This window comes from Drosophila rhopaloa, unplaced genomic scaffold (genome assembly GCF_018152115.1).
Source record: "Drosophila rhopaloa isolate 14029-0021.01 unplaced genomic scaffold, ASM1815211v1 contig_190, whole genome shotgun sequence".
Classification (NCBI taxonomy): domain Eukaryota; kingdom Metazoa; phylum Arthropoda; class Insecta; order Diptera; family Drosophilidae; genus Drosophila; species Drosophila rhopaloa.
This window is the reverse complement of record NW_025335073.1, coordinates 2,170,577-2,195,331: the sequence shown is the minus strand read 5'-3', so window position 1 is coordinate 2,195,331 and position 24,755 is coordinate 2,170,577. Positions and strand designations below refer to the sequence as shown.

Here is a 24,755-nt window from a genome sequence, read left to right as displayed (position 1 = left end):
ACTACGGAAATACTGTGCCCGAGTTGCAGCTACCAGTTTACACTCTCAGATACATTTATAATTCTATATAATATTCCTATTATGGACTACGTTGATGCCAACCCTTATATTTTATTCGGTATAAGCAAAAGCCGGTGTCTACCGATAATGAAACATGTACATTTTTCAATTAAGGGAGGGGGTATGGTATTTAAATTTTGTTTGGCCATGCTTTTTAAATTTTTTTTCTGAATTCACAACATTTGAAGAATATTGCGTTAAAATTTTAGATTCATCCGAGTAAAACTTCGGAAGTTATGGGCAGTTGAACGTAGGTGAGTTAGCTCGTTTTGCATGCGATTTTTCGGTGTCCAAAACTTTAAAACGCTCTGAGAAGTTGCAATTTCAAAGTCGGTGAACACCATCCTGCAAAATCTACTAAACGAATCGTTTTGAAATTTTGCACCTAAATTCGCAGGTCGACTTCCGTATCTTTTTAAAAAAATTTTTTTATATGAAAATTTGTGAAAACGTAGTTTAAATGTTGTACTTTAATATGCTTGTGGGAGTTCAGTTCACAGCAATCTTTTATTCACTGATCGTGCTTGATTATAATGAGGGTTAATTTTAGCAAGTTGCGTTACTCGTCGAGACTCGTTCAGAAGAGCGGGAACTAGGGATTATATCTCTGGATAAAGCTTTATCTGTCGATAAGTGCCATTCCCGGTGAAGCCTGCGCAGCTCAGCTGTTTTGGTATTCACCGAGAGACGCTGACATGTGGTTGGAACTCGTAAGGTTGTCCCCCAAATTACTCCCCCCCAGAAATCAGCATGGCTGATTGCTGGACCGGGAAGATGACCGGGACCGTCCTCCTCGCGTTGTCGTCGATGTTGGCTGAGGGACGTCGATTGCTGGAGATGCCGCTGGTGTCGTCGGTTGATTCGGTGCATCCTCCCCGATGGCCCGGTAACGAACTGTTTTTTTATGGTTTGCTCGCTACGAAATTCGTGCGGCTAGCTCAGTAGAAATTTGTGCGTTCGTCCCACCAAATTTATATTAAACGTGACCGCCCGGTTAACAGTAACAAAACTTCAGAATTCGGTTAAGAAGGCGTTTATTTACGGCTCTGGTTGACAATATTTGAATATATCTTGTTGATGCTCCTGCGTCGCCGCTCGGTGATTCCTTGCTGCTGATGGTCCTAGTCGCTCCGAGTACTTTCGCTGCCGCTCATAGACGAGGGCGTGGAGTTGGACCGTTGGGCTTAGGGAAGCGTCACCGTTCTCAGACTAGGGTGAACAGGCACCACGCTCGCAAGACCTTCGTCCTGCCAGCCGCAGCCTCCTGTCCCTTGCTCTGTCCCGGCCGGTCCCGCTAGACGCTCACTCAGTTTCCTTTGACGCTCTGGTACTACGGCCAGATCACGTCAGCAGTCCCTATAGCCAGCGCCCAGAGAAAGACGAACGTTCCACCCTGGCCTTCCCTCCTGACTGTTGCGATCGTACCTGAGGCTTGGCTCTTGTTGCGGTCTCTGGCGGCCAATGTAGTCGGCCTGGTTGGTATTACAGCCGGCACAGTTAGTCTGATCGGTATTACAGCCAATGCAGCTAAACTGACCGGTATTACAGCCAACTTAGACGCACACAGTTAGAATAAATTGGTATTACAGCCAATGTAGCCGGACTGATTGGTATTACAGCCGGCACAGCTAGCCTGATCGGTATTACAGCCAATGCAGCTAAACTGATCGGTATTACAGCCAACTTCGTCGGACTAATCGGTATTACAGCCAATCTTGATGTTCTGTAGACTTGGCCGTGGGTTGCCGTTCGAGGACTCAGCTACCTGTGTCTCAATTCGGTGACTTGCTCGGTCCCGAACGTCTCGACGTAGCGATCTTGTTCACGGTTGGTTCTCACGGTGGTATATTCTTGACTTTGACTTTTACTAGACGATGTTCACTCGTAGTTTGATGCTCGATGACTGGTCCTGATTCCAGCGCTGGGCCCGTTTATATAGGCCTCCGGGTCCCGTTAATCCTCGGCCATTCCTTTTCTTCTCTCCACTCCAAGGTCCAAAGTCCACGGTTTTACCGTTTGACCTTTCGCCCTCTGCACACGGCACCACACTGAAGTCCACAGTGCAGCGCTGTACCGTTCCTTCCTTGCTCACGGCACGCCTGCGCTCTCTGGGCTCTCGCTCTGACTAGTGCCGTCTCGCTCTGGCACCTCTCTCCGCTCCGTCTCTCCCAATCTCTCCAAACTCTCTTTGGGTTCGTACTTTGTACTTTCTCTCCTCGTACTCTCCAACTGCTTTCTCCAAACTCTCTTTTCCTGCGTTGCCGTTACTACGCGAAGTAGTTGCGTAAGTAGCAACTGGCAGGTTTTCCATGCAGTTATTTTTGAGATATTTTGTGTGGAGTTATTTAACTCCTCACATTCCCCTCTTTCTTCGGATAACGAAAGTGAGCTCGATCCTCCTCTCCGGCTGTTACCCTGTGAATCCTTGTAGCCTTCGAGTCCTCTCGTTCTTCTCCCCACTCTGGTTCCATCCTTAGACGTACGAATTCTCGTTGTTCCTCTCCGGCTTTTATCCTGTGTATCCTTGTTGCCTTTGAGTCTTCTTGATCCTTACATCGACGCCCACAGCTCCTTGTTGAGTTATACTGCGCCGATCCGTATTCCTTGACTTTCTCCCACGAAGCTTCCCTCGTCGATGTATGCTTCCTTAAATCCCGATGCTGCCGTCGAAATTTTTAAATATCCCGCTCCAACCTTGTTCGCGGTCTCCTGTGGTTCGTCTTGGTCACACTAATCCTTTGCGATCGATAACATGACTTGCATATCGATATTACCTTGGGGTGGCGTTGCCACCTCATCATCGCGATGTTTATTAGTGTGCCTCTCATATGCCGATAGTTCCAATGTCTCGTGCCCATCGATCGGCTGTTATACGATAGTGCCAATCGACCGCCTTATATCGCTGGCGCCCCCTTCCCTAAGCACATGATGACGCGGAGAATTTTTCTTGCCGGTAAGTTTTCTCTTTAATTTTCCATTTCCCCTTTCTCTTAACTTTCTTTCTCTTTAAACCCTCCCTTTCCCTCGACTTGCCCTTGGACCGTGGCCCTCGCCTACGGGCGGAGATGGAAAACATAGAGGATAAAAGGTAAAATGGATTGGCTGTGGCCACGATCGTTCCCCCCCCCTTTCCAGCCGCTACCCCTCCCCATCATTCGAAGTACACGTGAGTTTGTGCCTTTACCTTTTTTTTTTTTGTTGCTCAACTCATTTGCCTTCCTTTTCTGTTTTCAGCTGAACGGCTTTCCCAAGGAGATAAAGATAAAGATGACCTGGGACATATATGGACTGCCCCTTTCATCCAAGCAGCTACCCCTCTCCACCAGTCTTTGATGTACAGGTGAGTTGTGCCTTTGTTTTTGTTTTGGCATTCAACTGATTGGTTTTATATTTTTTTTTCAGATGAATTGTTCTTTCTTTTTTTTTTTTTAAATAAACTCCCCGGCTTTTTATGGCGTTATTATTTTAAGTGTTTGTGCTAGTTTTGTCCGCGTTTCCAGTCCCAGTGTCAGTGTTTACGTGTGTGACAGTGTTATTTTGTATTTATATATATATTTTTTTTTTTTTTTGATTTTTATTATTATTTATTTTTTTATACGGCTAGCAATCGAAACGGCGTACACTAACTTGGCCAGAGGCCGCCAACCGGATGCGGTATTTCTTGCAGCCTATCTCTGCCATCACGCAGCGTCGGCCCCCTCTTCGCCTGGCATGCTTGATCACCGGCTGCTCCAATAAACCAACTGGCCACTCCTCCTCGGCGATATCCTGCCAGGATCCGCCCTCTGTCCGGGACGCCATCCGCACGAGTGTGGGCCTGGCCACTGGGCCGCGTGCCTCTGGGGCGGAGATCTGCCGCTGGAGTTTGGGCCTCGGGTTGTCCGTAGGTGTCGGCCACACCCATGGCCCTTTCTCCAGTACCTCTCCCGTCTCCGGTGTCGGCGGCAACCACCCGGCGTCTTCGCGGCGCACCCTGGGGTCTCGCGGGTTTGATTTCGGAGTGTCCTGCGCTGGGGTCTCCGTCTCCTCCGTGGCCTTCGCCTCGTCGCTGACAGGCCAGGTCCACGTGACGGTGTGTTGCCGCCACTGGACGCCGCCGGCCACAAACGCATTTAGCGCATGCGCGACGTGGGCCTGCGGGATCTCTGTCCGGCAGTACTGCCACTGCTCCTCCCCTCCTCCTGGTCTGGGAACCTCCTCCTGGGTGTGTGTCCTCCGGTTCCTCCTCTTGGACCTCCTGGCCGTGCCGAGGCGTGGGCGGCCGAGCCGGAGTCCACTTCGGTGGGTGGGGGTGTTCCGCCTCTGGATGACTTGGAGGGGGGCTGGGAGCGGAATCCGGACTGCTATCCTCGGGCTCTTCTCCCCGGACCTCCTGGCCATACCGTGGCGTGGGCGGTCGTGCCGGGGTCCACTTCGGTGGGCGTGGGAACTCCGCCTCCTGCTGACGTGGTGAGGCGCTTGGAGCGGGATCCCGGTCGACATCCTCCGGCCATTCTTGCGGGCGGGGGGTCGGAGGTGGCTCGTGCCAATTTTGGGGATGGGGGTTTGGGTCCTGGTAGGGAACCCATCCATCCGACTGGGCCCACTGGTTCGGGGCCTCGGGTCCACGACTGGCATTTCCGTCGTTGTCGGATCGGGGAGTCGGGGGTATTCCTTGCATCCCTCCTGGGATTAAGGGCACCGCCTCCACCAGAACCTCGCCCGACCACAGTTGGCGTTCCTCCTCTTCCCACTTCTGTAGCCGTTGCTGCCATTCGGGGTTCCTGGACCGTTTCTCCTCCTCCTCCCTTCTCTTGGCCTCCTCAACTTCCGCCTCTTTCCGGGCCTTCTCCTCTCCTCGCTTGAGGCGATATGCCTCCTGGACGATGGCTTCAGCTGCGGCTTGCTTCATCCGCTCCCATTCTTGCTGCGCGGTCTCAAAGTCCTTCTCCACTGCTCTGCGGTCCTCGTATCGGGCTCTCGTCGTCCGCATCCGCTCGACCTCGTCCCTCAGCATCTTGGCTCTCGCCTCAGCCATCTCCAACGAGGTGCTTCCGCTGCCCCTTGGTCTCTTCGCCGCACCCTTAAATGTTCGGGCGTATCCCGGCGGGATTGCGTCGACCTTCGGATCCCTGGCCCTCTTTAGGCGCCACTCCCGCCTCTCCTTGACCGGGTCCTCGGCCCACTCCATGTCGCTCTCGTCCGAGGTGACTATGGGTTCGGGCTCCGAGCGAGCTCCATCGTCCTCGGCACCGCGCCGCGGGGTTTGGGTGGGCCGGAAGATAGGCAGCGGCCTAGCCTCCGACCGTCCTTGCTCCGCGACGGGTCCTTCAGGACCTCGCTGAAGCGCGGCCTGCCTCCTTGCTGCTGCTCTTGTAACTCGGGTACTCATGTTGACTTCTTGGTTTGATTTGTCCGTTCCCTTGCAATTCCCTTTACCATGAAGCCTCGGTTTCGGGGATTCCTTTTATGCCGTACCGTTATATCCCTATCGGCTCTCTTTGCGGCTTATGTCTTCTCTTTTGGGGAGGCCGTTTTCTCTTAACCCTGCGTGTCTGATGCTGACACTCTCCTCCGATGCCTAGGTCTTCCTTCGTTTTTGGCTCGGTCTCTTCAGTTACTTTTTGGTGGTCGTTGCTGACGCATGGTTTTCCTAGCTTTACGGTACCCCGTACCGTCTCTCCCCTTTCCTCGGTGACGTGTATTATGTCGTTGCTCTCCACGTGTTTTCCTTGTGATCGTTTCGCAGGTCCGGTGAATGCTTTCGTTGATAATGTCCCTTTCTATTGGGTGTATGCTCTGTTGACTCCGGTCTTTGGCCTGACGTAGAAACGGTTGCCTCTGCCCCATCTAGTCTGGGATCTGTCTTGTTTTTATTTGCAAGATCGTCCTTCTTGTCTATCCAACTCCCTCTTCCGTTGACTCCGGCTTTGTCCTGACGATTAAACGGATTCTCGCCATCCCGATCCTTTATTCGTCGTTGACTTAGGTGTATGCTGACTTGATCAGAGTTCTTGCTCGTGTTGAGGCGTGCTCTGTTGACTCCGGTTTTGGCCTGACGACTAAACGGGTGCTATTGTCTCATGCGGTCTTGGACGCTGGTTGATCTGCATTCGCTTGACGATTAAACGATATCCTGTCTGCCTGTCCACATCCTTTTCCGTTGACTCCGGCTTTGTCCTGACGATTAAACGGGTTCTCGTAGTACCGATCCTTTATTCGTCGTTGACTTAGGTGTATGCTGACTTGATCAGAGTTCTTGCTCGTGTTGAGGCGTGCTCTGTTGACTCCGGTTTTGGCCTGACGACTAAACGGGTGCTATTGTCTCATGCGGTCTTGGACGCTGGTTGATCTGCATTCGCTTGACGATTAAACGATATCCTGTCTGCCTGCCCACATCCTTTTCCGTTGACTCCGGCTTTGTCCTGACGATTAAACGGATTTCCGCAATCCCGATCCTTTATTCGTCCACTGCTTGAGACCTGCCTGTATTTCCGTCCTCGTTCGTTTTTTGTGTCTCCTCCTGCTGCTTTAGATCGCTGATGTGCACTGTGCGTTGCTTCTTGCTTCTTTGGTGGCGAATTTTGCAGATTACGGGGGACACAAAATCGACTACCTGATATGGACCATCATATCTCGGCGCTAGTTTGGCCGCGAAGCCTTCCGCCGCTTTAGACAAATGGTGCTCCTTGGCCCAGACGACATCGCCGATTTGTGGATTCCACCGTCTCCTTCTGAGGTTGTAGTGCCTGGCTTGATCCTGTGCTGCCTTTTCCAAATTTCGTCGGACAATTTCGAAGATTTCCTTCAGTTTTTCGGCATTCCCCTCTGGTGACTCTGTGTGCCTTCCTGTGCCCAGCGTTTCTCTGTCGTACAACGCGTTTGGCAGCCGCGGTTCTCTGCCCTGCGTTAGAAATGAAGGCGAGTATCCTGTGGACTCGGATATGCTTGAGTTAACTGCTAGCATTATCTCTGGCCACTTTTCGTCCCAGTTCCTTTGGTTTTGTCCGGCAAACTGTGCGATCATGGTTTTTACGGTTCGATTCGCGCGCTCGGTGGGATTTTCTTGAGGAGTGTATGGTGCTGTGAACTGTTGTTTTATTCCCATGTCGTGAAGAAACTTCTTAAATGCCCGACTGGCAAACTGCACCCCGTTGTCTGTAATCACCACTTTTGGAACTCCAAATCGAGCGATTATCCGTTCTTTAAACGCCTTTTGCAGGGTTTCTGCTGTAGCAGTTCGTAATGGCACTAATTCTGTCCATTTTGAGAAACGGTCGATTAGAACCAATAACATTTGGTTACCGTGCTTCGATCTTGGCAGGGGTCCAACAAAATCCGCGCACACCGTTGCCCATGGTTCCTCAGGGACTTGTGTCAGCATCTTACCCGCCGCCTGACGCTGGTTTGGCTTAAATTTTAGGCACTCTTCGCATTTCCGAACGTATGCTCTCGCGTCCCTCTGCATTCCTGGCCAGTAGTATCTGGCAGCTAGACGGGCAATCGTCTTTCGGCTTCCTACATGGCCGGCGGCTGGGGCATCGTGATTTTCTTGCAGGACCTTTTCCCTTAGCTCCTTGGGGACGCACAACTTCCATGCCACCACATCCTCGTTGCCAGCTCTGTGTGGGATCTGCCTGTACAGTGTTTCGCCGTCGAACACATAGTCCGGGAATTTCTGCGGGTGTGTCTTTATCTTCTCGCGCATGTCCCTGATCCAGTTACATTCCGAATTTTGCACCAACTCTTTTGCTCTCCGGAGGGTTTCCGGCATCGGCTGTCTGGACAGCGCGTCGGCTACCACATTCAATTGACCCTTTCTGTACGCAACCTCGAAGTCGTATTGTTGTAACTCAAGGGCCCATCTGGCGATTCTTCCGGATGGGCTTTCAATGCTGTTCAGCCATTTTAGCGCCATGTGATCTGTTACCACCTTGAAGTGGTAGCCTTCCAGGTAGGGCCTTAGTTTTCTGATTGCCCACACAATGGCCAAACACTCTTTTTCCGTTGTCGAGTAGTTTTTCTCGGCTCCGTTTAACGTCCGGCTGGAGTATGAGATAACTTTCTCTCCGTCTTCCGTGTTTTGTGTCAGGATCGCGCCTATGCCGTATTCGCTGGCGTCTGTTTGCAGGATGAATGTTCTTCCAAAATCTGGACACGCTAATACTGGGTCAGACACCAGTCTCGCCTTCACCTCCTCGAATGCCTGCTGGTGGTATTGCGTCCATACCCACTTTACGCCCTTGCGGAGTAGGTCTGTGAGCGGCTTAACGATGCGTGCGAAGTCTGGTACAAATCGTCGGTACCACGATGCAACCCCTAGGTACTGCCTTAGCTCACGGATGGTTGCAGGTGGTTCTAGGTGGGCTATGGCCGCGACCTTGTCTGGGTCTGTACCGATTCCTTGGCTTGTGACTCGATGTCCTAGGTACAGCAGCTCCTGCTTGAAGAACTGACACTTCTCAGGGTTTATTCTCAGGTTTGCCTCCTTCAGACGGCGAAACACTTCTCTGAGATTGTCCTTGTGTTCTTGCTGAGTGCGTCCGATAACGATTATGTCGTCCTGATACGCGAACGCATGAGGAGACATCTCGGGTCCAATCACTTGGTCCAAGGCCCTTTGAAATGTTGCTGATGCCGAGTGTAATCCGAATGGCATCACTCTCCATTGGAAAAGCCCCTTACCTGGCACTGTGAACGCCGTGAACTTTCTACTTGCTTCTTCTAGAGGAATTTGCCAGTATCCATCCTTTAAATCCAGGCTGCTGATATAGCGTGCTTCTCGTAATTGGTCCAGGATGTAGTTAATACGTGGCATTGGGTACGCGTCCTTCACCGATTTCGCGTTTATCTGTCGGAAGTCGACACATAATCTCCACTTGCCGGTTTTTTTCTTAACCATTACTATGGGTGAGCTATACGGGCTCTTCGAGTGTTCTATGAAACCCATTTCCAGAAGTTCATCCACCTTTGTATTGATCTCCCCTTGAACTTTAGGGTTCTTAGGGTAGTATCTTTGTTTTATAGGTTTGTCGTCCTTCATGGTGATCTGGTGCTCGGCCACATTCGAAGTTCCGCTCATTGTTTGGAATTCTGCCAGCTCTGTTTCTAGGAATTGCTCGATGTTTCCTTCCTCGCTGTCTTCGTGAACAACTGCCACTGACAATTTTTCCTCCAGCCATCCGTTGTGTCTGTTCCTGGCCGGTATGCGGATTTCGTGACCTGCGCACTTTATCTCAGCCCCAACCTGTGTGAGAAAATTCCAGCCCAGCACCAGTGCGTCTACTACTCCTGGTAATATCAGCAGGCTCATGGTCAGTCGTTTGTTGCCGAATGCGACTTCTACCTCGAGCTGCGCGCTTATTCCGCTGCACCTTCCGTCTGCCAACCTAACTTGCCGTCTCGTCCGTGTAATCTTTCCTAGAGCAGCCAGATTGTCCGCCAGCTCTTCGCTAATAAAGCTCGCTGTTGCCCCGGTGTCGATTGTGGCTTTGTACGAGTTTCCACCAATCGTCACCGCTGCGGACAACTGCTGCTCCTCTTCGATTAGCCTGCCAGTTAGATTGGAGAGGAATCCGCGTGCGACCCCCGCTCGCCTCTCTGCGGCTGGGATCGCTGGCCATTTTCCGCTCTCTGACAGCATTCCATGCATCTCACTCCCACCTTTCCGCATATCCAGCAGAATAGCATTCGCTGGTTTCGGCAACCTCTTGCCCAATGCCCGTGTCCGCCACATTTGCGACATGCCTCCTGTGGGTTGGTTATGTATTCTTGGGTTTGGTTGCTTCCTGCTGTCGCGCTTTGTGGTCTCTGGGTAGTGTTTGGTGGTCTCCATAGAGTATTGGTATGCTGCCTTTGATATTCTGTTTTCTGCGTGTTTCGCGACGTTTCGGCTGGCCTGCCTTGCCTGCTGGTATCCTCGCATCTTCTACATGTCACCGGAGGCGGGACTGTCGTCTTTGTCCTGCTGAACTTATTTTCCTGGGAGAACATTTCCCGCTCCTTTTCGAGCTCTTCGTATTCTGTGGCCAGGATCATGAGGGCTTCCAGGTCGTCGATCTTGTACGTTCTGAGGGAAATTCGTAGGTCAGGTGTGCTGTTCTCCCTTATGACCTCGAGTACTTTCCCCGGACTGTACCCGAGTGGCCTTATCATGGTCTGCATGTCCACCATGTAATCCTTGAATGGCTCTCTGAATCCCTGCTTCCGAGCTTTGACTTGGTCCTCTAGTTTCGCCAAATATCCTCTGGGCAGGAAGAACGTTTGGAAACTCTCAATAAAGTCTTCCCACGTTTTCCAGTGCTGGTTGTTCGAGATAAACCACTTTAATGCTCTGCCTTGTAGTAGTTCTGGCATTGCTCGCGGTACCATGTCTAAGTCCAACCCGTAGGTGCTCGCGGACCATTCCACCTGTTCCAAGAATTCAAGGGGTTTCTCTGTGCCCTCGAATCTAAAAGACCATTCTCTGACCTGCTTCGCGACTTTAGCGTAGTCGGGCTCGCTAGGTCTTTGTGCCTTCGGGGCTGTCTTTCTATCTTGAATTGAATCTCTTCGCTGGCCCTCTTGTTGCATCTCTTCAATGCTAAGGCCTGTCCATGCGTCTTCTCCCTCGGGGTTTGTTAATTTTAGACCTGGTTTTTCTGGGTACATAGCTTCTAGTTCGTACCAGAGTTCTTTGAGTTCTGGGTTGTTTTCCGTCTCATTGTAGTATTCCACCAAGGCTTTCCGCATGTCTTCAGTTCTACCCGTCAAGGAAATGCGTAGCCTTTGTGCCACATTGGTGAAATCCTCTTTCTTGAGGCGGTAGATCCAACTTCTCCCCATTCTGGTGTTTTGTGTTTTTCTTACTGCCGGGACAATCACGTTTTTGGGCGCCAGATGTAACGAACTGTTTTTTTATGGTTTGCTCGCTACGAAATTCGTGCGGCTAGCTCAGTAGAAATTTGTGCGTTCGTCCCACCAAATTTATATTAAACGTGACCGCCCGGTTAACAGTAACAAAACTTCAGAATTCAGTTAAGAAGGCGTTTATTTACGGCTCTGGTTGACAATATTTGAATATATCTTGTGTGATGCTCCTGCGTCGCCGCTCGGTGATTCCTTGCTGCTGATGGTCCTAGTCGCTCCGAGTACTTTCGCTGCCGCTCATAGACGAGGGCGTGGAGTTGGACCGTTGGGCTTAGGGAAGCGTCACCGTTCTCAGACTAGGGTGAACAGGCACCACGCTCGCAAGACCTTCGTCCTGCCAGCCGCAGCCTCCTGTCCCTTGCTCTGTCCCGGCCGGTCCCGCTAGACGCTCACTCAGTTTCCTTTGACGCTCTGGTACTACGGCCAGATCACGTCAGCAGTCCCTATAGCCAGCGCCCAGAGAAAGACGAACGTTCCACCCTGGCCTTCCCTCCTCGACTGTTGCGATCGTACCTGAGGCTTGGCTCTTGTTGCGGTCTCTGGCGGCCAATGTAGTCGGCCTGGTTGGTATTACAGCCGGCACAGTTAGTCTGATCGGTATTACAGCCAATGCAGCTAAACTGACCGGTATTACAGCCAACTTAGACGCACACAGTTAGAATAAATTGGTATTACAGCCAATGTAGCCGGACTGATTGGTATTACAGCCGGCACAGCTAGCCTGATCGGTATTACAGCCAATGCAGCTAAACTGACCGGTATTACAGCCAACTTCGTCGGACTAATCGGTATTACAGCCAATCTTGATGTTCTGTAGACTTGGCCGTGGGTTGCCGTTCGAGGACTCAGCTACCTGTGTCTCAATTCGGTGACTTGCTCGGTCCCGAACGTCTCGACGTAGCGATCTTGTTCACGGTTGGTTCTCACGGTGGTATATTCTTGACTTTGACTTTTACTAGACGATGTTCACTCGTAGTTTGATGCTCGATGACTGGTCCTGATTCCAGCGCTGGGCCCGTTTATATAGGCCTCCGGGTCCCGTTAATCCTCGGCCATTCCTTTTCTTCTCTCCACTCCAAGGTCCAAAGTCCACGGTTTTACCGTTTGACCTTTCGCCCTCTGCACACGGCACCACACTGAAGTCCACAGTGCAGCGCTGTACCGTTCCTTCCTTGCTCACGGCACGCCTGCGCTCTCTGGGCTCTCGCTCTGACTAGTGCCGTCTCGCTCTGGCACCTCTCTCCGCTCCGTCTCTCCCAATCTCTCCAAACTCTCTTTGGGTTCGTACTTTGTACTTTCTCTCCTCGTACTCTCCAACTGCTTTCTCCAAACTCTCTTTTCCCTGCGTTGCCGTTACTACGCGAAGTAGTTGCGTAAGTAGCAACTGGCAGGTTTTCCATGCAGTTATTTTTGAGATATTTTGTGTGGAGTTATTTCTCACTTTTATTTTTTTTATTTTTTTTTTTTTTTTTTTTTTTTTTTTTTTTTTTTTTTTTTTTTTTTTTTTTTTTTTTTTTTTTTTTATTTTTTTTATTTTTTATTTATTTTATTTTTTTTTTTTTTTTTTTTTTTATTTAAAATTTTATATTTTTTTTTTTTTTTTTTTTTTTTTTTAAATAAATTATTTATATAAAAAAAAAAAAAATAAAAAAAAAAAAATTATATTAAATTTAAATTTAATTAAAAAAAAGAAAAGAAAAAAAAAAAAAAAAAAAAAAAAAAATTAAAAAAAAAAAAAAAAAAATAATTTAAATTTTTTTTTTTATTTTATAAATTTTTTTTTTATTTTTAAACAAATAAAAAAAAAAAAAAAATAAAAAAAAAAAATTATTTTTTTTATATAAAATTTTGGGAAATTTTTTTTTTTTTTTAAAAAATGGTTTTTCCTTACAAGGGAATATGGAGGTTTTTTTTAAAAAAAAAAAAAAAAATTTTTTTATATACCTTGTAAGAACATAATTGTCAGGTAGACCGAATTAGCAGGATCCCCTGTTACTGTATTGTTTATAATTTAAGTATAAGACCAACGATTACACTTATAATAATGTAAATGAAAAAGCAGAAGAGCAAAGTCAAAGTTGCATTAAGAATATGCGTCCTTCGGTGTCGATGTTTGGCTGCCTATATTTTTAATTTTAATGGCGATTTCAATTATTATTATTCTTAATTGTAGCTATTGGATTACTCGAGGTCATACGTTGATTATATTTTAATTTCTTCTATAACACAACGATTTTTCCACTTTTCATCACACTTGCACTCACTGAGGAGTGAACCCGACTATGACAGGACTAGCTAGTTTCGTCTGCACGTCACCTCAGACTAATCCGCTATCTACGGGGATGGAAGCAGAGCGTCAGAAACTCCTCAATGTTACGATCAGTTTTTTTTATACCCGTTACTCGTAGAGTAAAAGTATTCGTGCAAAAGTATGTAACAGGTAGAAGGAAGCGTTTCCGACCCTATAAAGTATATATATTCTTGTTCAGGATCACAAGCCGAGTCGATTTAGCCATGTCCGTCTGTCCGTCTGTCTGTCCGTATGAACGCTGAGATCTCGGAAACTATAAGAGCCAGAAGATTGGCATTTTGCATGTAGATTTTAGGAGTTCCTACGCAGCGCAGGTTTGTTTCAAAATGGTACCACGACCCCTCGACGCCCACAAGCCACAGTCTGTGGCCACAGTTTTGATGATATTATGAAAATTTTAATTGATATGTATTTTTTCGTCAATAAATATCGATTGGCCTAATAAAAGTTTGCCACGCCCAAAAACCCATTAAACGCTTAAGCCTGGCTAGCGCCTACATTTCCGCCTTTCATGGCGCCATCTAACGGATGACTTTGGAACAGCTGGCCAAGGTCCGTTAATTCTCGATAAGGATTTCTATTAAAGGAAATTGCGATGGTTTTCATTTGTCAGTACCGAACTATATCCCAAGAACTATGCAAATCAAATCTAGTTAGCCAAATTGGAGGTCTGAGTCAAACAATGGCGTATGTGTGTATGTATGTAAGCATATACATATGTATGTATTTACATTGTACACAGTTGCAATTGCCCGGCAAAGATTACTCCTTTCAAAGAAAGATATTAGCTATACCCGTTACTCGTGTTGTGCAAACATTTAGACTTTAATATACATAATACTATTTAAGGGGGTATATACCTTTTTTTGTCGAAAAAAATAGGAAAGTTTGGATTTTTTTATGTATGTAACTATTGTTTTTATTAAAAGAATGATTATATTTTCTGATTAGATTTAGATTATTGACAATGTTTATGCAAAAATTTTTGAAAAAATATTTAATAGTTTTTAAGGTGTGGCTGTTTCCCTTAAACGCCTTTTTTTTAAAGAGCCTTGCGGTGATAATTCCCCAGGACGAATGGGTCAACTGATACCAAAAAAATAAAAATATTTCATTAGTTTAAAGTAGTATCCTGTACTTGAACGAACGTTTTAAAAAAAATTTTTTTTTTGTGCATACGGGAACGTTTAATGCCAAAAATGACATTTTTGGACGCAAAAATTCTTACAAAACTATCTATTTCGGCGAAATAAAAATTTTTACATGAAAAAACGATCGTTCAAGTACTAATAAAATTCATTACGAACATTTAAAAAAAAATTTGAAGAAAATCGGTTCAGTAGTTTTTCGCCAATCCATATCACCGCAAAGTCATTTTTAAACAAGAAAGGAAAGCTAACTTCGGGCGGAGCCGAAGTTGATATACCCTTGCAGAATACTTTGTAAATTATATTCTCCAAAATTATTCATATGATGCATTCTTAATACTCATAAAAAATCCGAACTTCCTAACTTTAACAACAACAAAGTTATGGCATTTCCAATCGTTCAGTTATATGGCAGCTATAGGATATAGTCGGCCGATCCTTATGAAATTTGATAGGTCGGATTGATTGGCCAAAAATAAAATCCGTAGAAAATCCCAACTTCCTAACTTTACAAACACCAAAGTTATGGCATTTCCGATCAATCAGTTATATGGCAGCTATAGGATATAGTCGGCCGATCCTTATGAAATTTGGTGGGTCGGATTGATTGGCCAAATATAAAACCCATAGAAAATCCCAACTTTCTAACTTTACAAACACCAAAGTTATGGCATTTCCGATCAATCAGTTATATGGCAGCTATAGGATATAGTCGGCCGATCCTTATGAAATTTGGTAGGTCGGATTGATTGGCCAAATATAAAACCCATAGAAAATCCCAACTTTCTAACTTTACAAACACCAAAGTTATGGCATTTCCGATCAATCAGTTATATGGCAGCTATAGGATATAGTCGGCCGATCCTTATGAAATTTGGTAGGTCGGATTGATTGGCCAAATATAAAAGCCATAGAAAATCCCAACTTCCTAACTTTACAAACACGAAAGTTATGGCATTTCCGATCAATCAGTTATATGGCAGCTATAGGATATAGTCGGCCGATCCCGGCCGTTCCGACTTATATACTGCGTGCAAAGGAAAGAAGGGTGTGTGCAAAGTTTCAATCCGATAGCTTTAAAACTGAGAGACTAGTTTGCGTAGAAACAGACAGACGGACAGACGGACAGACGGACAGACGGACAGACGGACATGGCTATATCAACTCAGGAGGTGATCCTGATCAAGAATATATATACTTTATAGGGTCGGAGATGTCTCCTTCACTGCGTTGCACACTTTTGACCAAAATTATAATACCCTCTGCAAGGGTATAAAAAAACCATTTCGAGATATTCGCGTTTAAAGTTTCAAGTTTGGGTTTGGGAGGGGACGAGGCGCGCGGCTAGGAGCGCTGTAACTTTTTTTCTACAGCTCAAATCTCTATGAAAATTTTGGGAAATATTCTCAAGAAGTTGTTCTTTAAGATAAAGCAAAAAAAAAAATTTCGATATTTTGAAAATGAAAAAGGTATATACCCCTTAAAGAATGTATGTGTTTAGCCAATATAAGTATGTATGTTTAATATTTCTAGTCAATTTATTGCACTCAAAAACATAAACATAAACACAGCTGCTGGTGCAGGACCTGCGCTAAAGCAGCGCTGGTGCTGATGCTCGTGCTGTAAAGCTGCCAGCACTAAGAGATCGCCGAATTCAAATTGATAATTTGAACTTTTTGTCCTTTTTTCCTGTGGTCACTTTAATTCACATTATGTTAAAAAAAAAGTAAAAAAAAAACACAAGAAGGCATATTTATATTAAGTTGTTTAGGTGAGTAACGGGAATCTAATAGTCGAGGCACTCGAATATAGCGTTCTCTCTTGTTTTTTTTTTACAATTGTGAGTTACCAAACTTCATTGGTTTTAACATAGGTTGACTTCTGTCCTAAAGCCTTTCCATTAGTGTGTGAAAGTTTCAGTCTGTTGAAAAACAATTGTTGTCCGATTTTAACAAAACTTAAAGCGTAATTCTGACGTAGTAAATAATTACTATATCCCAAAAGAATATTTTTATAAAAAGAAGAAACTTCGTATTAAGCCTGTTTATTCGCCAGGGCCCGATGGTATTCCTGGGTGCGTGCTTAGGTATTGCGCTAAGGCCCTGTGCAAACCTCTTCACAAGTTGTTTACCTTATCTCTAGAAACCTCCCAATTCCCAAATATTTGGAAGGAATCATTTGTTATTCCTCTTCTCAAAAAAGGTAACAAGTTAGAAGCCAGTAACTACAGAGGTATTTCTAAGTTGTCAGCTATTCCTAAGCTTTTTGAAAAAATTATTACTCCCCATTTGCAGCACCTTTGCAGATCAATCATTTCTCCGTGTCAACACGGATTTATAAAACGTAGATCCACAATCACAAACCTTCTAGAGCTCACGTCATTTGTGATAAAAGGCTTCAATCGTAGTTTTCAAACAGACGTCATTTACACTGACTTTAGTAAAGCATTTGACTCTGTAAATCACTTACTTCTCATTCAAAAACTTGACCTTTTAGGTTTTCCAGTTGATCTGCTTAAATGGATTTCAAGTTATCTAAATGGCAGGTCACAAAGGGTCCTTTTTAAAAATTCAATTTCTGAAATTCTCCGTGTTACCTCCGGTGTCCCACAAGGGAGCCATCTGGGTCCGTTACTTTTTACATTATTTATTAACGATCTTCCATCAATTATAAGTCATTCTCGCGTACTTATGTACGCAGATGATGTTAAGTTGTGCCTGCAGTATAACGACATTTCCTGCCATTTAGACTTGCAATCCGATCTAGATAATTTTCAAAACTGGTGCCGAGTTAATTTACTAAATTCAAACGGTTCCAAGTGCAAGCTGATGACTTTTTATCGGGCCAATCCGATATACGCGACTTACACGTTAAGTGGCTGCTCTTTGGATAGAATAACTCTTGTAAACGATCTTGGCGTTCTCTTGGACCCTAAACTAAAATTTTCTGATCACATTTCGTCCATGGTTAATAAAGCCAGAGGAGTGCTTGGATTTATTAAAAGGTGGTCAAAAGAATTCGATGATCCTTATTTGACTAAAACTTTATTTATTTCGCTAGTCCGTCCGATTCTGGAGTATGGGTCTCCCGTCTGAAGTCCACAATACGGAATACATATTGGTCGTATTGAATCTGTACAAAAAAACTTCCTTCTTTTTGCTTTACGGCGCCTAAACTGGTTTGCAAACCTTATCTTACCTTCTTATTCTAGTAGACTTCTTTTGATTAATTTACCATCCCTAGCCAACCGTAGAACGATGCTTGGTACTATCTTTATTTATAACCTTATACATGGTGATATTGACTGCCCCGACTTGTTAAGTCGGCTAAACTTTTCTGTGCCAAGTAGATTAACTAGAAATTATTTTCCCATAATTTTAAATCATTGTAGATCTAACTATGCCTTGCATGATCCTTTCAGAGTATTATGTTCTGACTATAATAGACTTTTTCCTGTAATATCAAATCTTGACTCTCTGCCGCTCCTAAAACGATTGATACTTGCTTCATTGGCACAAGATTGATCTAACTATTACTTTTTTCCCCGGACCTTTACCTTTATTTTCCTATCTCGCGTCTATCTTATCGCGAATCGTGCCGTACGATACACGGCTGCGCCCCTCGGGCGGTTGGGCGGGTAAGTGGGCCGTGGGACTCCGCGCGAAAAAAAAAAAAAAAAAAAAACAAATATATGAAAACAACTTTGTACAAATTTTGAAATAGCTGGCAGATAGGTTAATATAAGCAAATATAATCGGTAAGTCCTTGTAAAAGGGATAAAACGAAACCAAGATTATTAGACACAGAAATCTTCGACGGTTTTGGGGACAGCTGCACACAAGGGAGCCATCTTGTTCCGCTTCCTCTGACATTATTAAAATAAAGTCGGATATGAGCCAAACTAAAAACTAAACACATCATGTAAGAACCCTGAGAACATAATCGAAGCGAACATTATCAATAGAAGACCGCTGACACATGTCCAATGTCCCCTGACCTTACAGGAGGTTATAGTATTTTAAGTTTTTTTTGCTTCCATTTCCACATACAAACTCGGCACCGTTGTTATAGTTATTACATAGAACGCGAAAAGGCTCGTGCAGACAAAAATTTGATGTACATCGTGACAAATTTAGAAGATAATAATTTCGTGTTAGTCTAACGGGAACATTGAAAGTTAGGCGGTTTACAAGTTCTGCAGAATCAATATCACCTCTTATAAGATTTTGCATAAAAATAGTACCAAGCCTTGTTCTACGATTTACAAGTGTAGGTAAATTAAGCAACAGTAATCAACCCTGGTAGGAATCCAAAATAGGACGGACAAGGGAGGTAAATAATAATTTTGTCGTCTAAGGGTCATCCAATTCTTTTGACCAACGCTTTATAAACCGAAGTTAAGTGTTAGAAGAACACCTAAATCGTTAACTGAATAAATAATATTTTTAAGAAAGTAACTGATAAACGTAGTTCAAAATTAAAAGGTTGTACTCACACCATCCGTATATCATTACATGATAAACAAAGCTTAACATTATCAGCATACATTAGTACACGAGAATGTGTTATAATAGAGGGAAGATCGTTAATAAACAAAGTAAACAGCAAAGGGCCCAAATGACTACACTGAGGCACTCTAGATGTCACGTAGATCAATTTTGAAACAGCATTCTTGAATATAACCCTCTGAGTTCTTGAATGGTAAGTAACTTGAAATCCAAGTTAATAGATTACCAGGAAACTCAAGCTGATCTAATTTAAATAAAAGAAGAGAGTGGTTGACGAAATCAAAGGCCGCCCTCGCACTCTTTTTATTAAGTGGAATAATGAAAGAGTCCTTCCAGATAGTAGGAAAATAGACAAATTAAAAAGTTTAAGAATCGGCTTATAAATGGTTGGCGCATAAAACTTAAGCACACATCCAGGAAGTCCATCTGGACCGGGAGAATAAGTTGGCGTTGTTGTTGCTAAGTCTCTGAAGAAAGAACTTTCAGTAATTTCAGGGGTAAAAATACAATTTGGCCTATTTAAGGGATTAGGGTAGTTAGATTTTGACCAAGCTGTCGAACTATAAGTAGTTTGGAAAAACTGTTTCAATTGCTAATAAATCAGCAATGTCAGAATCCGTCGATGCCTCCATTGAGTTTAGACGTACCGATGAAGGCAATGCCGATGACTTACGCTTGGCATTAACAAAACTGAAAAACTGTTTCGGATCATTTGAAAACTCAAATTTACATCGATTTAGATACATAGAATAGCAATGACTGTTGAGAACATTAAAATCCGATCGAGCCACTACATATTTCGAAAAATCTGATAGCATACCCGATTTTTTATACTTTTTATAAGTGTTTGATTTAAAGTTTTTAAGTCTTTGAAGCGCATTGGTAAACCAAGGAGGCCTGTTTAGATTTTAAGGAAACCTATCAGGAAGGCATTTATTAAAAAAAGTATTTAACACTATATAGAATAGTGACACTTTCAATGTCTGTACAATTGTAATGAGAAATCATATCGTAAAGTTTATTATATGTTAGTCACATTTACGAAAACATCTCATTTTAGTTGGAGAAACTAAAGGAGAGCAGGGGAGGCAAAATGTCAATTCCATTGCTGGATGATATCGGTCTTCAGGTAAAACAAGAGCGTCAATTCTACATACCGTGACCTCAGACGGGTCTGAAACAAACACAAGATCTAATTGTCTGTTTAAGGAATTTCGTATAAAGCTTACTTGTTGTAACAATAATTCTAAAAGGCCAAAAACAAGGACGGATAAAGATATAGCGACAAGTGAAACAGTGGGAGGGGACCAAGAAATATCAGATAGATTAAAGTCACCTAAAACAATCAAAAGGTCTCTGTTAGAAAGAAGGGATAGAACGGATTTTATTGCAGACAGATGGTGCTCATAAATTTCTAGATCAGAGCCAGGTGGAATATAAGAACATGTATCAAAAATAGATAAAGATTGCAAGAAAACTTTCACACTTACAAATTAAATTTAATTTGTGATATGAGTGAGAATTCTTTCAGATGTTAGGCTAGAGGTAACGGCAATCAACACACCGGCCCCCCTACGTGACGGGCGATCGGTTCTATAAGTATTAAAGTTATTTGATAGAACTTCAGAGTCAGATATATCTGGTTTCAGCCAAGTTTCCGTAAAAGCCAAAATATCATCAGTGAATGCAGAGGAGTCAGCATAAAGCTTTACCCCTGTTTCATCAGAAACTGCTGCTACCAAGTTCGGATTTGGGGTAAATTCCACAATCGTATTAACGGCGTATAAACTGCCTTTTTAGCGTTTAGGCGACTCGGTTAATAATTTTTTATTATTAAACTGGGCACAGACGGAATTTAACCCCTCATTGAGTTGTTTAAAAGCTCCTAATATATTCAATAGGCTGTCTCTAGTCTGCTTCATAAAACCATTTCCTTGCAGGACCCACATGACCACATGAGACCAGAATTAAGATCAATGAAATCTTTTACTCTGCCAGTAAATCCTGCACATTTAACGTGCATCATCGAATCGCAGAGCCAGCAAAAAATAAAAGGGTCTTTAGTTGAAGACGCAAGAGTAGAATTTTTCTTGGAACAGACAAGAGCCATTGCAACTTTAAAGAAAATAAAATAAAATATAAAAAATACCTCAAAGTAAATTTGGCACTGCATTTTTGGGGGCTCGTCCTAACGTGGAAATCGCAAGTGAAAAGTGACGCCGTCCCGAGAAGTCTCAAAAAAGTTTAACTGACGCCGAGAAGTTTGATCGGAAAGGGAATAAGCAGATGAGGGAGAAGCCAATAAAGCAGGAACATTCTAAAATTCCGATTGCGAAAAGGAGACAGCCGTATTACACAAGATCAGTGGGCGCAGCAGAGAAAAAACAAAACATGAGTGAACCCGAAAAAAACTTCTGCTCTAGTAGAAGCAGGTGTGGGGCAAAATACCGCAGCTGGAACAACCGAAGTGTCTTCAATCGACGAGAATACAAAAACACTGAAGGAGCTTGTCCAGCTTCTGGCGATGAAGATGGGACCAGAAGAGCAAGGCAGTGGTTGCTCAATAACGGCGGAAAGCTTCGCGAAAATCATTCCGGAGTTTGACGGAGAATCCATGCCGGTCAAGAATTGGTTTGACAATTTCGAGCTAAATGCTGCAGCTTATGGTCTGAACATAAAGCAGATGTATGTACAGGCACGTGCCAAAATGACGAACACAGCAAAACTGTTTTTGGATTCTACGTTTCTATGTTTGAACGCGTCGACGAAAAGGGAAATAAGCCGTTTCAGCCGAACGATGGAAAATGGAGGCCGAATCAGAAGAAGCAGCACGAGTTCAACGACAGATAGAGTCATTGTTTCAATTGTGGATCTGCTGATCACCTCCGCAAGGACTGCAAAGCTGCCACGAAATGCTTTAGGTGCAATAAAGAGGGCCACATGTCTAGAGATTGCCCTGGGTTAGCTGCTGGTGTCCAAGTTGTGTGCAGTGCAAGTCGCATGAAGAAGGTTACTATCAACGATGTCGAAGTGGAGTGCTTAGTGGATACTGGAGCCGATGTATCTATATTGAGAAAGTTCATCTTTAACAAAATACCCAATATTATTTTGGAGAGATGTGCTTCGAAGCTCCGTGGACTGGGAAAGAAGACCACGTGCCCAGTTGGATCCTTCTTGGCTGAGCTGGCAGTAGATGAGAAGATGACACCACACAAGTTCGTTGTCGTAGAGGACGAAGACATCGAGTATGACGCGCTGCTTGGATTTGATTTCGTTTCGAAGTTCAATTTTTCATTGTCGGCAGAACGATACAAGTTTTCTTCCCCGCTGGGGGAGAAAGCTTGTGAGGAACCAAACCAGATGAGTATTTTTAATATTATTCATACAAATGATGAAATCGATGCTCCCCCCAGTATGCAAATGAGGTATCGATGCTAATTAGGAACTACAAGGCGGTGGATGCAGTAGCAGAGGTTCTAGTCAAGCTACGAATTGTTCCGGATGGCGAGATCGTTCCATTTCGTCAGTCACCGAGTCGATTCGCCATTGCCGAAGAGAAGGATGTCGAAAAGCAGATCGACGAATGGTTAGGTGCTGGAATTATACGCCCATCTACATCAAACTTTGCCAGCCGTCTGGTGCTGGTAAACAAAAAGGATGGCACACGCCGTATCTGCTTTGATTTCCGTAAGCTGAACTCGATGGTGTTGAGAGACTGCTTTCCCGTCCCTGTCATCGACGACGTGCTGCAAAAAGCGAGTTACGGTGATGGATTTGGAGAACGGTTTCTTCCACGTTGCCATTGAGGAGGAAAGCAAGAAATTCACAGCATTCATTACTAAATCCGGACTGTACGAATTCAATAGAACACCATTTGGATTTCGGAACTCGCCAGCGGTGTTTATTCGCTATGTAAACCATGTGTTTCAGGAGCTGATGAACAAAAATATCCTCGATTTATATATGAGACTGCAGAGCAAGGCTTGGAAAAGATGGCACTCGTTTTTAAAAGAGCAGGAGCGTTTGGCCTTAAGATCAAGTGGCGAAAATGTCACTTCTTGCAAAGGAAGATTTACTTCTTGGGCCACAATATTGAAGACGGAAACCTGTGGCCTGGACAAGAAAAGACTGCTGCGGTTAGCAAGTTTTCGGTGCCGAAGAATGTCAGAGCAGTTCAAGCTTTTCTGGGGCTGACTGGGTTTTTTAGAAAATTTGTTCTGAATTACTCGCAGATTGCACGCCCGTTGACTGACCCGCTGAGAAAAGAGGTCCATTTTGAAATGGCTGAGCCTCAGAAGAATGCATTCCAGAGTTTAAAGGATGCCTTGATTAAGGAACCCGTTTTGAAATTGTATATCAGAGGGGCCAAAACTGAGTTACATACGGATGCATCAAAAGACGGATTTGCCGCGGTATTAATGCAGTGGTTCGATGGCAGACTCCACCCAATCCAGTATTGGAGCAAGAAGACAACGGAAGCTGAGTCTCGCCAGCACAGTTACATCCTGGAAGCAAAAGCCGTGTATCTGGCGGTAAAGAAATTCAGACATTATCTGCTGGGATCAAACTTTACAGAAGACAGATGTACCAAATGCAGTCACGCAGTGGATTGTTTATCTGCAGGATTTCGAGTTTGCAGTGGAACATCGTCCTGGAGAACGATTAAAGCATGTTGACTGTCTCAGTCGCTATGCCGACCGCGTTATGCTTGTGTCGTTGAAGATCACTGCGCGCATCAAAAAAGCTCAAGGAAAAGATGAGATGCTGAAGGCAATTATGGCAATTTTAGCCAGCTGTCCATATGAGGGGTACAAGATGAAAGCGGAACTGGTCTATAAGGAGGTAAACGGCAATGATCTCCTCGTAATTCCGAAAGCGATGGAAAAACAAGTCATTGTTGACGCCCACAGTGTGGGTCATTTTGAACGGCAATGATCTCCTCGTAATCCCGAAAGCGATGGAAAAAGAAGTCATTGTTGACGCCCACAGTGCGGGTCATTTTGCGCTACAAAAAACTGTTCATGCTGTGCAACAATCCTATTGGATTCCTCATTTGGAGCAAAAAGTTCAGCAGGTTGTGAACAACTGTGTAAGATGCATCATTTACAACAAGAAGCTTGGCAAGAAAGAAGGATTTTTAAACTGCATCGATAAAGGTGATCAGCCTCTTAATACGCTGCACGCTGATCATCTGGGCCCCATGGATGCCACTGGGAAGCAATATAAGTACATATTTACGATGGTGGATTCATTTTCGAAGCTTATATGGCTTTCCCCTACAAAGACTACCAGCTGCGAGGAAACGCTGAAGAAAATAGAGATGTGGACCGATATTTTTGGCAACCCAGTGCGGATGGTTTCGGACAGAGGCTCCGCTTTTACTGCCAATTTGTTTGCAGAGCACATGGAAAAAAACAGTATCGAGCACGTGTGGAGCACAACCGGAGTTCCCCGTGGAAATGGTCAAATAGAAAGGGAAAATCGAACGATCTTGTCAATTATTTCTAAGATTTCGGCGGATGATCCAGCCAAGTGGTTTAAGGCAGTACCAGAGGTGCAAAGAGCTGTTAATTCCCACTTACACGCTTCAACGAAGAAGTAACCGTTTGAGCTAATGTTTGGCGTGAAGATGAACAATAAGCCAACTGATCGTATTATTCAGCTTTTAGAGGAAGAAATGTATTTAATCTTTGACGAGCAACGGCAGCAACTTAGAGTAGATGCAAAGATTGAGATTCAACGTGCACAGGATTCATACAAGAAGCACTTTGACCAAAAGCGGAAACCGGAGGTCAACTATCAAGTTGGAGATTTAGTCGATATACGCCGGACACAGTTTGT

The 24,755-nt window shown here is 44.5% G+C and overlaps 1 protein-coding gene and 1 long non-coding RNA gene across 3 annotated transcripts; one reads left to right on the top strand and one right to left on the bottom strand.

The window, feature by feature from the left end:
• The first annotated feature begins 1,057 nt into the window (after window positions 1–1,057).
• LOC123037645 lies at window positions 1,058–3,576 on the top strand. 2 transcript variants are annotated; one of them, XR_006417593.1, is made up of 3 exons: window positions 1,058–3,226; window positions 3,295–3,400; window positions 3,463–3,576. It is a non-coding gene; the product is annotated as an uncharacterized LOC123037645 (long non-coding RNA). The 2 variants fall into 2 exon arrangements; XR_006417594.1 differs by lacking the exon at window positions 3,463–3,576 and having other exon boundaries at window positions 1,058–3,013; window positions 3,139–3,226; window positions 3,295–3,449.
• A 106-nt stretch (window positions 3,577–3,682) lies between these two features.
• Window positions 3,683–5,431, bottom strand: LOC123037626 (basic salivary proline-rich protein 1-like). The gene has a single exon (XM_044459284.1). It carries the CDS (start codon window positions 5,429–5,431, stop codon window positions 3,683–3,685), a length of 1,749 nt encoding a protein of 582 aa, XP_044315219.1.
• Window positions 5,432–24,755: the final 19,324 nt, after the last annotated feature.

Coding starts and splice junctions, on each gene's coding strand:
- LOC123037626 (XM_044459284.1), bottom strand. CDS start 5,431: ATGAGTACCCGAGTTACAAGAGCAGCAGCAAGGAGGCAGGCCGCGCTT.